General features: G+C 24.2%; 5 protein-coding genes across 5 annotated transcripts, besides 21 other annotated features; 1 reads left to right on the forward strand and 4 right to left on the reverse strand.

Annotated features, from left to right (window-relative positions):
- Positions 1-229: 229 nt before the first annotated feature.
- Positions 230-255: a sequence feature (AT_rich).
- Positions 256-462: 207 nt separating this feature from the next.
- Positions 463-517: a sequence feature (AT_rich).
- A 192-nt stretch (positions 518-709) lies between these two features.
- Positions 710-823: a repeat region.
- Positions 824-837: 14 nt separating this feature from the next.
- Positions 838-923: a sequence feature (AT_rich).
- A 24-nt stretch (positions 924-947) lies between these two features.
- On the reverse strand, positions 948-2,825 carry EDI_268370 (glutamic acid-rich protein precursor, putative; the record flags this gene model as incomplete). Its single annotated transcript, XM_001737234.1, has 1 exon — positions 948-2,825. The coding sequence occupies one exon, from the start codon at positions 2,823-2,825 to the stop codon at positions 948-950; it is 1,878 nt and encodes a 625-aa protein (XP_001737286.1).
- Positions 2,304-2,485: a microsatellite.
- A 25-nt stretch (positions 2,826-2,850) lies between the features above and the next one.
- Positions 2,851-2,936: a microsatellite.
- A 304-nt stretch (positions 2,937-3,240) lies between these two features.
- Positions 3,241-3,289: a sequence feature (AT_rich).
- Positions 3,290-3,341: 52 nt separating this feature from the next.
- Positions 3,342-3,366: a sequence feature (AT_rich).
- A 143-nt stretch (positions 3,367-3,509) lies between these two features.
- Positions 3,510-5,012, reverse strand: EDI_268380 (uncharacterized protein; the record flags this gene model as incomplete). The annotated part of the gene is made up of 1 exon (XM_001737235.1): positions 3,510-5,012. One exon carries the CDS (start codon positions 5,010-5,012, stop codon positions 3,510-3,512), a length of 1,503 nt encoding a protein of 500 aa, XP_001737287.1.
- Positions 5,013-5,723: 711 nt separating this feature from the next.
- Positions 5,724-5,914: a sequence feature (AT_rich).
- A 25-nt stretch (positions 5,915-5,939) lies between these two features.
- EDI_268390 (inositol-3-phosphate synthase, putative) lies at positions 5,940-7,466 on the reverse strand (the record flags this gene model as incomplete). The annotated part of the gene is made up of 1 exon (XM_001737236.1): positions 5,940-7,466. The coding sequence occupies one exon, from the start codon at positions 7,464-7,466 to the stop codon at positions 5,940-5,942; it is 1,527 nt and encodes a 508-aa protein (XP_001737288.1).
- A 63-nt stretch (positions 7,467-7,529) lies between these two features.
- Positions 7,530-7,635: a microsatellite.
- A 241-nt stretch (positions 7,636-7,876) lies between these two features.
- Positions 7,877-7,924: a sequence feature (AT_rich).
- Positions 7,925-8,180: 256 nt separating this feature from the next.
- Positions 8,181-8,214: a sequence feature (AT_rich).
- EDI_268400 (uncharacterized protein) lies at positions 8,206-8,787 on the reverse strand (the record flags this gene model as incomplete). Its single annotated transcript, XM_001737237.1, has 1 exon — positions 8,206-8,787. One exon carries the CDS (start codon positions 8,785-8,787, stop codon positions 8,206-8,208), a length of 582 nt encoding a protein of 193 aa, XP_001737289.1.
- A 28-nt stretch (positions 8,788-8,815) lies between these two features.
- Positions 8,816-8,893: a microsatellite.
- A 546-nt stretch (positions 8,894-9,439) lies between these two features.
- EDI_268410 (uncharacterized protein) lies at positions 9,440-10,078 on the forward strand (the record flags this gene model as incomplete). The annotated part of the gene is made up of 1 exon (XM_001737238.1): positions 9,440-10,078. One exon carries the CDS (start codon positions 9,440-9,442, stop codon positions 10,076-10,078), a length of 639 nt encoding a protein of 212 aa, XP_001737290.1.
- A 79-nt stretch (positions 10,079-10,157) lies between these two features.
- Positions 10,158-10,231: a sequence feature (AT_rich).
- Positions 10,232-10,271: 40 nt separating this feature from the next.
- Positions 10,272-10,425: a sequence feature (AT_rich).
- Positions 10,426-10,556: 131 nt separating this feature from the next.
- Positions 10,557-10,734: a microsatellite.
- Positions 10,735-10,813: 79 nt separating this feature from the next.
- Positions 10,814-10,943: a microsatellite.
- Positions 10,944-10,970: 27 nt separating this feature from the next.
- Positions 10,971-11,109: a microsatellite.
- Positions 11,110-11,115: 6 nt separating this feature from the next.
- Positions 11,116-11,291: a microsatellite.
- Positions 11,292-11,307: 16 nt separating this feature from the next.
- Positions 11,308-11,495: a microsatellite.
- Positions 11,496-11,517: 22 nt separating this feature from the next.
- Positions 11,518-11,616: a sequence feature (AT_rich).
- Between the last annotated feature and the right edge of the window lie 2 nt (positions 11,617-11,618).

The raw sequence follows: 11,618 nt of genomic DNA on the forward strand, positions 1-11,618 counted from the left end.
ACTTATTATTTTATTTATTCTTCGTTTTGATATTGAAAACAATTTCTTTCTTAATTGTTTTTTATTTAAATGAAGAAAGAAAAAATGCTTTTTTATGACTCCATTAATATTATTGTTAGTGGCGTAAGATAAAAGCAATAAATTATTTCCTTAATCCCTTTATTTTTTTATTATCTTGGTTTTTTAGAGTTATTCTCTTTCATAAAAGAGATATGTATAAAGCAGTTTCTAATAAATTATAAATAAAATTTTAAACTAGTCCAAAAAATTATTTTATAATAGTTTTTAAGTGTTTGTTTGTTAATAAAATAAAACTGACTATTTTATTTTCTATTGTAATATAAACATTTTTGTCTCTAAAACAACTAATCAAAAATAAAGGTGATGATAAAAAGTTACTTAGTATCACAAAAAGAGGTGTAAGGCTTTGTTAAGTATTGAGTCATTAGAAGTAATCTTATCAATATTTTTTAATATATTTATTTTCATAAAAATAAATTTTTTAAAAAAATTAAATCAGTCTTAAAATGTAAAAAGAATTTCCATTCAACTCATTTATAAATCCAGACAATCAAATAATAATCAATCACATTAAACAAAGGAACAACAAAAAGATATGTTTTGTGAGCTCACCATCTCAGTTAACCAACCAAATTAGAATGGATAAAATATAAACAAAAGGAATAATTATTGTAACAAAACAAATTAAAAAAATATTAACTAATAGGTATATCTGCAATTAGATTTTCTTCATATTGAGAAGTGATTATTTCAGTTTCTTCAATATGCTCTACTTCTACAATAGAGTTCATTTCTAACATATTATTGTAACAAAACAAATTAAATAAATAATAAAATTTTTTTATTTTTTAATTAATTGATTTATTTTTGTATATAAAACATAACTATATAAAATAATATTACAAACGACAAAGTTAAAGTAATTATTATAAAGTACATTGATTTAATAACTCATTAACTTGATCTTGAGTAAATCTTTTCTTTTCAACAGTACTCATAAACATATTAGCAGTAGGTCTTTTTTCTTTAGGTAATAATAACAATGGAGTTTTTAACTTTTGTTGAAGGTCTTCACTAGTTTTTATTTTAAGTACTTCGTCTTGGATATAAAACATAACTGTTCTTGCAACGCTCATTAAAGCACAAAACCCATCCATTAAAATAAAGTCAAATACTCTTAAAGAAATTTCAAAATTAAATGCATGAACATACCATAAATAATGCCATTCAAAAATGAAAAAAGGCATAGGGCAATCAATAATTTCTAATTTTTTTAAATGATCAAACATTTGAGGATAATGGTCTTTCATAATAATTCCAGTTATTTTCCATAACTTTTGAATTAAATCAAAATTTAAAAACATTTCTTTCCATTTATACTTTTCTTCACATATTTTCTTTGCACCTGCATAAGCTTCTTCTTCTTTTAAAAACATTGTAAAAACACTAATAACACTTGACATTCCTTGAACATAACCTAGTTCTGGTTCTGTTTCAGATAATGAATGAAGAACATTAAATAATTCTTTTTGACCACCACAATATCTAATTTTAAAATTATAATGTAATTGGAACGTTCGATTAATATCTAAGTCAATTTGTTTATCATGTTTTGATCTATTATCTTTTTCATTTAATTCTTTATATTCTTTTAATATTTTTTCTTCAATATTATCTATTTCAAGTAATTTTTTCCATAAATCTCTTCTATAATTCATTGGTACTCCTTTCATAACTCTTTCATTTAATTTATGTGGAACAGTTTCTTTCCACATTTCTAACATTTTCTTCCATTTTTTATTTCTATTTTTTTCTTGTTTAATTTTTTGATTTGATTGTATCTTGACATCATAAATAATACTTTTCTCTTCATCTTCAGAATGAAAGAACCCGTATCTATTTATTCCTTTGGGTTTTTCTATATTTATTTGTCCTGCATCATAACATACTTTAACATCAGCTCTATCATTAATTTCTAATATTACTTGAATTGACATTTCTAATTTTTGTTCAATTGCATATTCTAATGCAAGTTTATCTTTTTTATCTTTAATTTTTGTACTTTCTTTGTTTGTAATTAACTTTATTATTTCAATACAATCTTTAGGCTGATTACAATAATGATGTAAATATGTTTTTCCTTCTTCATCTTGATAACTATAGTCAATACTATATCTCTTTGTTAATTCTTTAATTTCTTCATAATCTGCATTGTCACAATATTTAATTAATAACTTTATTCCTTCTTCTGTAATAACTTCTTTTTCTTGATCTTTTTTATTTTTTTTTTGTTCCTCTTTTTTTTCTACTTCTTTTGTTGCTTCAACTTTATCTTTTATTTCTTCCTTTTTTTCTTCTTTGTCTTTTATTTCTTCATTCTTTTCTTCACTTTCTACTTGAACTTCTTCTTTACTTTCTTTATCTTTTATTTCATCCTTCTTTTCTTCATCTTCTACTTTTTCTTTATCACCCTCATCTTTTTCTTGGCTCTCGTCCTTGTCTTGTTCTGATTTTTCATTACTACTGTCTGATTTTGTTTGAGAAAGGGTTGAATTTGAAGATAATTTTTCGCTGTCTTGTGAACTTAACCTCTTTTCATCACTCTTTCTGCCTGATGGACTTTCCTCAGGAAAGTCTTTCTGTTCGACTTCACTTACTTTTTGTTCCTCTATTGGAAATTCGTTTGAATACCCATGACTTTCACTTTCATTTTTTCTTTCAGAGTCAGACAGAGAAATAGAAGAAGAAGGGCTAGAGAGTTCTATCTCCGATTCTGACTGTTCCCTTGATGTATCATTTGACATACTTTCCACAATCTTCCTTTTAAAGTTCTTTTAATTTTTAATATTATTTTCAAAGTACTATTTTTAAATTTGTAGTTATTTTTAAGTTTATCTCTATTATTAGTTTTTTTTAATGTGAGACTGAAAAGGATAATTATGACCGAATACCTTAGTTATATTTAACAAATTTTTATTGGGTAATCAAAAAGATGTTTCATTTCTTTAAAAAGTATATTCGGATCTAACTAAATAAACCATCTATGATAGAATAAACTTAAGTGAAGTCCAAATCAAAAAGGAAAGATAAAGACAAAAACTCTTTTTTCAATGAGAAATTAACAAAGCATTTGATAAATAGTTAAAGAAAATATTTATAACTCTTAGAGTATAATTATTAAAAAGACAATCAAAAAATAGAGGTATTAAATCGAAAGGGTAATATAATAAATTAAGTTTTGATATGAAGAAAAATATAAATTATATAACCTATTCTTTCATTTCTTTATTTATGACTTGTTCAGTTTAAAACGAAAATACATATTTTTTATAAATAAATATTAATGAATAGAATAATCATCAACTCTTATTTCAATCCAAGTCAAATATGTTTTATTTTTATAATAATTGCAAACCACTTTAAAAAAAAATAAACGATTTTAACAAATGAAAATTAAGACTTGTTAAGTTGATTAAAAAGAACATAATTTAAAGCACAAGAAGAAGAGCTAGAACAAACATCGAAATAATAAGATTTAAACATCCACTTCTTTGATTAAAGTTTTGTTCTTTTAAACAAAAACCTTGGTCAGAGCAAACATACCCAACTCTACAAGTTCCACAAGTTGGTTGACAATTTTCTTGCCATGGGCTAGCACTTGAAGTAGTTGTAATAGTACATTCAGTAAATTGGCAGTCAAAAGTAGTATGGTCGCATTCTGTTTGATTATCATTTGCCTTAGAACGAATTAAATAACTTTTTTTAAGAGAAAGAGTAGTACCAATAGGAACAGAATGAGTAATTTTAATAAAGTTAGAGTATTGATAAGAAGAAGCATCAAAACCAATTTTCATATGAATAGTTTCACCATCTTTGTCAAAATAGTATTTGGTTGGTAAATCTGAACTAATTAAATTAGCAGTTTTCATGTCAACTGAAGATATACGATCAGTGTAATATAAATTTGCTCCAATAAATTTATAAGAATGGAGGTCACTACACCTAAAGTCCATTCTTAATTCTTTAAAGTCTTGGTTCAGTCGTAAGGGTGTTGAATATAAGAAACATGTAGAAATAGGATCTGATGGTGTATCAAATTGAATTATTGACTCAGTTAATGGAAAACTTGTAACATTGTCATTATCAGCAATATAATACATCTTCCATCTAAACATAGGAAGAATGTTAGTGTAATTTTTTCCTTCAATAAACATTTGAGTATCAGCTAAATATTTACAACTTCTTAAATTATAAGAAACAAAACGATCATCAGTAGCATATCTTGTTATTGTATTTAAATCTATCCCTTTAAATTCAGTCTTTTCACTGTCAAAGGAAATAAGATAAATATTAATAGAATGTGAAAATAATTGAATAGTAAATGTATCATCAGAATTAATTTTAATTTCTTCATTCAATTCTCCATCAATAATTTCTATTTTTTCTGGTGGTCTATTATGGTCAGTAAATTGAATTATTGCATGAGTATCATTTTTACTTAAAACATATAACGATGGATTAATCCTTAAATCAAAATCAGATTCTGCCACTGTTACTTGACTCAGTGGTAATGAAGTTCCACTAGCTATAGTAATTTGACTGAATATTGAATTTCTTACTCCAATAATTCGAGTGTATATTTGAGGGTTAGCACCATTAATAGTAACGTCAACTGAGCCAGCAATCATGCACATAACAGGATTTTGTGATGGCCCTACAACCTCAAGCCATTCACCACATCTATTAACAGTGTTTGTACTTTTATTAACTCCAATTAAATATTCATTTATATAACAATCTGATTTGATGTTATGTCCATGAACTGATGTACGAAAATCAGGAATTTTGTCATAACAATACTTGATTTCATTGACAATGATTCTTGGAGAATTTAAATTAACTGCAACAAAATCTGTCATACAAGGGGTATCAAGAATATGTCGATTTCCTAAAACATAACAAACAAGTGTTAATAACGTTAATGAAAACATATATGAATTTCATTAGTCCAATTTTTTAAGTTTTTTTATTCAATGACAATCTGTCTTTGGAATAAGGACAAATTTATCAATGTAACTTTCTTTTCAAAGAAATAAAAAATCTCAACAGAATAATCAATCTTAAATATTTTATCATTCCTAAAAATAGTTCTAAAGTTCTTAATTACAATCTAAATCTATTGAAAAGTAATAATTTACATTCCTATTTTATATCGTTTTTCCTCCTGTTTTATTTTTCCTTTTTTTACACTTTTTTTTTCTTCATTACCCCTTTATTCTTTTAAGATTTCTCTTAAATGTAATTCTCTTTTAAGATGAATAAAGTAAATCTTCTTATTTTACTTTTTTGAAATTTTAGACGTTATTACCCCATACTTTTTTTTCATTAACATCTCTTTTCCTTCCTCTTTTTTTTTTGTGTTATTAAAACTTGTTTTATTTGATAAGCCCTTTATCCTTGAGTACTTCGTCTTAATTCACTCTATTTTTCTTTATTTAACCTTAATTAGAAACTAACTAGAGCCCCTTCTTGTAGTGGGTTTAAAATTGATTTGCAGATGTTCTTTAAGTTTATTCTATCATTATAACTTTTCTAAAAGAGTTATTTCCCTATTACAACTCGGTTTTTTAACTTCCTAACAAAAATTACAAAATCTTTTAAAAACGTTTCCTAAAAATAACTAATAATTTGTTATTCAAGTCAATTTTTATTCAATTATTTAAAAGTTAAAATTACTCAATTATTTCAGTTTTAATAAAATTATTTCCAAAAAAAGAAATGAAAGAATAAAAAACATTTTATCTTAATTAATAATTTATTAATAAACAAATTTTAAATTAAAAAAGTAAAAAGAAAAAAATTAGAAAAAAGCTAAATTAAAATGATAAAATTTGGCAATAAAAGACTTTAGAGGAGCATTAGAAGAAGTGTTCAGTCTTTCCTTCAAGAAGAAGATGATTATCACATGGAAGTCCAAGAAGAGCTCTAAAGAAATTATCGAGACATTCTCTTTGTTTAAAGAGAGCGTTAATAACTGGAGAACCTTTTGGTACAACAGGTGCTTTAAGAAGATAAGAGATCATAGACATTACAGAATTAAAGTTTTTAAATTCTTTACCATCAATAGAATAAGTAACTCTAGTCATAAATTCCATTAAAACAGCAAGATCAATCATTAAAGGAGCAGCAAGAAGAGAATCTTCACAAGTATTATGAAGAGCAATTGTATTATGTCCTCCTAAGAAAATTTCAGAAGTATATTCATCCATAGCTCTTTTAGAATCTCCTACATATGGAACATATTTAATAACAATTACGTGGTCTGGATGTTCACCTTCTTTATACATAATATTATTTGATTTAACAACATCAGAAACAACATTTGATTTTGATATTTCTTTAGATCTAAATTGTGATGGTGAACTTAAATTCTTTCCATCATTATTTCCAAGATGATTATATGATACAATTGATTGTAATTTAAGTCCTGATGAAACAAGGAAATCTGCAAGAACAGATTTAATTTTTGTTTGTCCTGTTTTAAAATCATCTCCCATAACTGCACCTCCATGTTTATTTGCTAAATCAATTACACCTGGAACAAGTGTATTTTGTGGTGATCCATTTACAAATGGACATCCTTCAAGAATAGCTGCTGTTGCAAAAATAGTTGATGGTGATACTTCTTCTTCTCCTGATGCAATAGATTTTAATAAATTTTCTGCAGTATCATTAAGTCCTTCTTTTATTTCTACATATCTTTCTGTTGTAGCAGTCCATAAAACAACTATTTTATCAAGTCCATGTTGTGCTTTAAAATCTCTAATATTTTTTCTTACCGTATCAAGATGATTTTGTTTAGTTCCTGGAATAACATTATCAGCTCTATCATCTTGATTTGCTGCAATATATGATTTGTAATAAATTGATGGTAATGGAACTAATTCCTTCATATATGGATATAATTGTCTTTGAAGATCATAATCTACAACTTGTGCTCTCTTAAGTGCATCTGCCATATTTACTTTTGAAATATCCCATCCTCCTACAACAATATTATCTGGACAAACAAATGGTAAAATTTCTTTATATGGTGCATAAATTTCTTCTCCTTCAGATGTAGCCCCAAGTCTCATTGTAGCTGATTGAGTATATGATCCATAATAATTTGGTTCATGAACTCCTCTTCTATCAGTCCAACAAATATGATGTTTATTAGCAAGAATTCCTGCAGTAACAGTGGTTCCATTATTTCCTCCCCATCCAATCATCATAAGACCCATTTTTGGAATCTTTTTATCTACTTTAAATTTATAATCTTTAGCAATTGGTGTACAAATAACTCCTTCTTTACTTACTTCTACATGTGTAGTTTCATAATGAAAGTCTGCTTCAATACTACTTTCTGTTTGATGACTTTTGGTAGAGTGAAATTGATATGACATCTAATGAATGTTTATTTGAATTAAATCTCAGTTTATATATCTCTTATATTATTTCTAGAGATCTCTTCTTTTTCTTCTCTTCTCTTCCAGCTCCTTCTTCCCTACTTGAGTCACTTTTCATCTTCATTTGTTGTATCATCTTCTTCCTTTTTTTATTTCTCATATTTTTATCTTATAACACAGTACTTTTTTGAATTTTTCTCTTATTTTTTTCATTTTTTATCTTAGTTCAATTGCAATAAATAAACAGATATTATCTGCTTCAAATCTTATGGATTCAAAAATCTTCCAGTTGTAGTTTACTCTTTCTTTTAACTTTTTTTACTAAGTTTTATCTTTATTTCTAAAGTGTTTATGAATAACCCTCACAAAAATTCGTTGCTATTTTTTCTTTGTTGGATTTGTCATCGTATTTATTATTTTATACTTGATAGTTTTTTTTAATTATAATTATTATACATGCTGGTTCTTTCCATTTTCGTTTTTGGTGCTTTATTTGGAATTCATTAAAATCTTACTTTATTTTCAACTATTATTTCAGGAGTTCAAACCTTTTGCTTAATACAGTTTTCTATTGACTTCTTATCGTCAAGTTTATTCCTTTTTTGGTCGTTTAAATGTGAAAAATAAAAATATATCACGACCATTTTATTCTTTCATAGCCCATTTGGACTACTAACTTACTTTTTTCCCTTTTTAATAATATTGGCTGTCTTTTTAATTTATACAAAATAATTAATTAAAATAAGATAAACAGCCATATCATAACTGGTAATATAAGAACTTTTATAGAAAAATTTTCACATTTTGCTTGATAATCTTGTCCATCATAATCCCATTTTGAACATTTATCACATTCAAATGTTGTTGTACTTACAAAATTTTCACAACTATCATAAGACAAAGATATCCCAATTCCATTTGTTAATTTCTTTACTGAAAACCATACATTTTCCCCAGCAAAAATACAAACATTTTCTCTTCTAAAATATACTGGAATTGTTTCTGGATTTTTTCCACATAATTGAATACCACCAACTTGTTCTGGATACTCTTCAAATCTTCTAAAATCACGAGTTAATGTGTATTTGTTTGTTGCTTCACTACAATCACTATTTTTATAAATTGTTGAATCAAGTTTATTTCCATTTTCTTTCACGTATAAATAAAAGGTTTGTTCTGGTGATTCTATTGGATTCATTGAATAACATTGTCTCATATGAGCTAAATAATAAACGTCATTTGTTGTTGACAAATCATAAAATCCATATAATTTCTTCGAGAGAACTCCTGTTAATAAGAATAGTATATTGATAATCATTATCTCTCAAGAAATATATATAAATTAATTATTTTTTTTATTTCCTTTTATTTTTTTTAAGAAGAAGTATTATTATATTATATTATTTTATTTATTATTTATTTTAAAATCAATAAAAAATTATAATAGTTTTTTGATTATTACATCACAAAAATGATATTTATAAACTTGAAAATATTTATTAATGATTGAAATCTATCAATCAAATTATTATAAAGTTAAAGAGTTTGTAAAAAGAATTAACTAACTTTTTAAGTAGTTAAAAGAAGGGGACACCACACGTCTCTTAAAAAAGGATCAAGAGTTCTCAATAATTTAAAGAAAATTAATGTTGCACGTCAAACCAATTAAACACAAAATTTTAAATTCACAAATAGAAGATTTATGATATGAAAAAGCTAAGTCAATAGACCGAGTTGAGACGTATTGAGTTGGTTTATTTAAATAACGATAATTGAATCAATATTTGTGGTCGTTCTTTTTTGTATCTTTGTAATAACTAAATTTTTATTTGTTAAATCTTGCCAGTCTAGTTTTTATTACCGAAAAGGCAATCCCGAAGGTTGATAGTACTTAACTTGTATTTACCACAGAAGAAAAGTATAAGCAGATGAACAATTTAATTAATTATAACACTGACACTATTAAAACAATGAAAAAAGTAAAAGTCGATTTAAAATCATTTGAAGTTGGAGAGTGTTCAATACTTCTAAGTCTTCTTGGAGAAGAAGAAAATAAAAATACTTTTGTTTCTAATAATCCCCCAGAACAAAATAATGAGAAAAAGTATTCAGCTAGTGATAAACGAAAAGATATAGCAGATATTAATCGAAGGTATACCTTTAGATTAAAAGCATTAAACGTTGCACTAAACACTACATTTAGAGAATGGAAAGACTTGGAGAGCAGAGGATTTGACACGAAAGAAGTTCAGTCTAGATGGTCTGTTCTCAATGAAGAATACAGAATAAGTAAAAGAAGGGCATCCTTGGAGATTTATGAATTAGTCCAACCATTGTATAGAAAAGCATATGGAAACGATGGTGTTCACGACCTTCATGGTCAAGGAATTAAAAGTGGAAGTTTAGTTTTTATTGTTTCTACTATTCTTGACAATGAAAAGAATTACATAGAAGCAAAGAACAAAAACATAGTTTTTGATATTGGAGATGAAAATGATGGTGAATGGCATATCCAAGCTGTTTGTGCTATCACAGTGTGGTTAAAAGAAAGAAATTATAATTTTTGGATGGATGAGACAAAGAGATTTGTGTTTGTCAAGATTAATTAAATAAAGTTTTATTATCAGGGAACATAACTTTTTATTAAAATGAGTGTTAAAGAAAGTGAGTATTTAAGTATTACTTTTCATATAAAATATTATAAATCTAACTCTTATATAACATTTTTTAGAATAAAAATTCTAATTACTTAAATTAAAAAAGGGTCATTCAAAATACTTTAAGTGTTAAGTGTTGTAAAGGAATATTATTAATATTTTTAATAATCATGTTTTTAAATATATTTAAATATCATTCTAGTGTTATTACTTATAAAATTCTTAATAACTGAATATTTTGATTTAATAATAAATTATTGTAAAGAATCTTTAAACATTTTATTTAGTATTTATTTTATGAACAATTTAATTCGTTATTTCAATAAAATATCCTATAACAGAAATTACTTTTTTTTTATCGTAAAGATATTTTGATAATAAACATTACATATACCTTTTGTTATGAAACAAATGATTAAACAGGCAACGAAAAAAAGGAAATAAGAGAAAAATGAAGAGAAAGAATGATATAAAAGAAAAAAGTGAAATTAAGAAGTAGAAGATGATGAAAAGAATAAAAGTAGAATGTTGAGATTATAAAATGAAAGAAGATAAAAATGAATAATTCAAAAAGAGATAATAAAAGATGAAAATAATGATGAAATAAATGATGCATTTTTTATTATAGAAATTAGAAATATGAAATAAAAAGTGTTTAATCTATTGATGCAAATTATTTAACATTATTTTATTTATGCATTTTATTTTATTCATTTTTATTTTTATAATTTTTATTTATATATATTATTTATTATCTTTTTTTCTTTTTAATATATTGATTATTTTATTTTATTATTTATTATTCTTTTATTTATTTTTCTCTGTTCTTTTATTTGTTCTTTCTTATTATATTTATGAAATATTTCATTATTATAAAATAATTTTATTATTTAATTATTTAAATGATTTAAATTAAAATGAATTTATTTTATATTTTAATAATTTCTTTAATATCATCATTTTATATTATTATTATATTTATTCTTTCATATTTTTATTATTTATTATTATTGTGTTTTCATTTCTTATTTTATTTTAATTTATTATTATTATTATTTATATTTCTTTTCTTTCTTATTATTCTTCTTTATTCTTATTATTTCTTTATTTCTTATTTTTCTATTTTATTTATTTTCATTTCATTCATATTTTCATTTCTTGTTTTGATTATTTTGATTTGATTTAATTTTAATTTTTAATATTATATTTTTGATTATTCTTATTTATTTATCATTTATTTATTATTTGTTTTTATTATTATCATTTGATTTGATTTATATTTATTATTATTTCTTTTATTATCTTTCTTTTCTTTATTCTTTATTATTTATATTATATTCATATTTATTATTATTTATTTTTGATTTTAAATGATTGTTTCAATATTCATCATTTTATTTATATCTATTATATTAATCCTATATCATTAATTTCTATTATTAAATATTAAATAATCAATGTGATATAACAAAATAATTTAAATAATATATCA

This window comes from Entamoeba dispar, genomic scaffold (genome assembly GCF_000209125.1).
Source record: "Entamoeba dispar SAW760 scf_1105229460487 genomic scaffold, whole genome shotgun sequence".
NCBI lineage: Eukaryota > Evosea > Mastigamoebida > Endamoebidae > Entamoeba > Entamoeba dispar.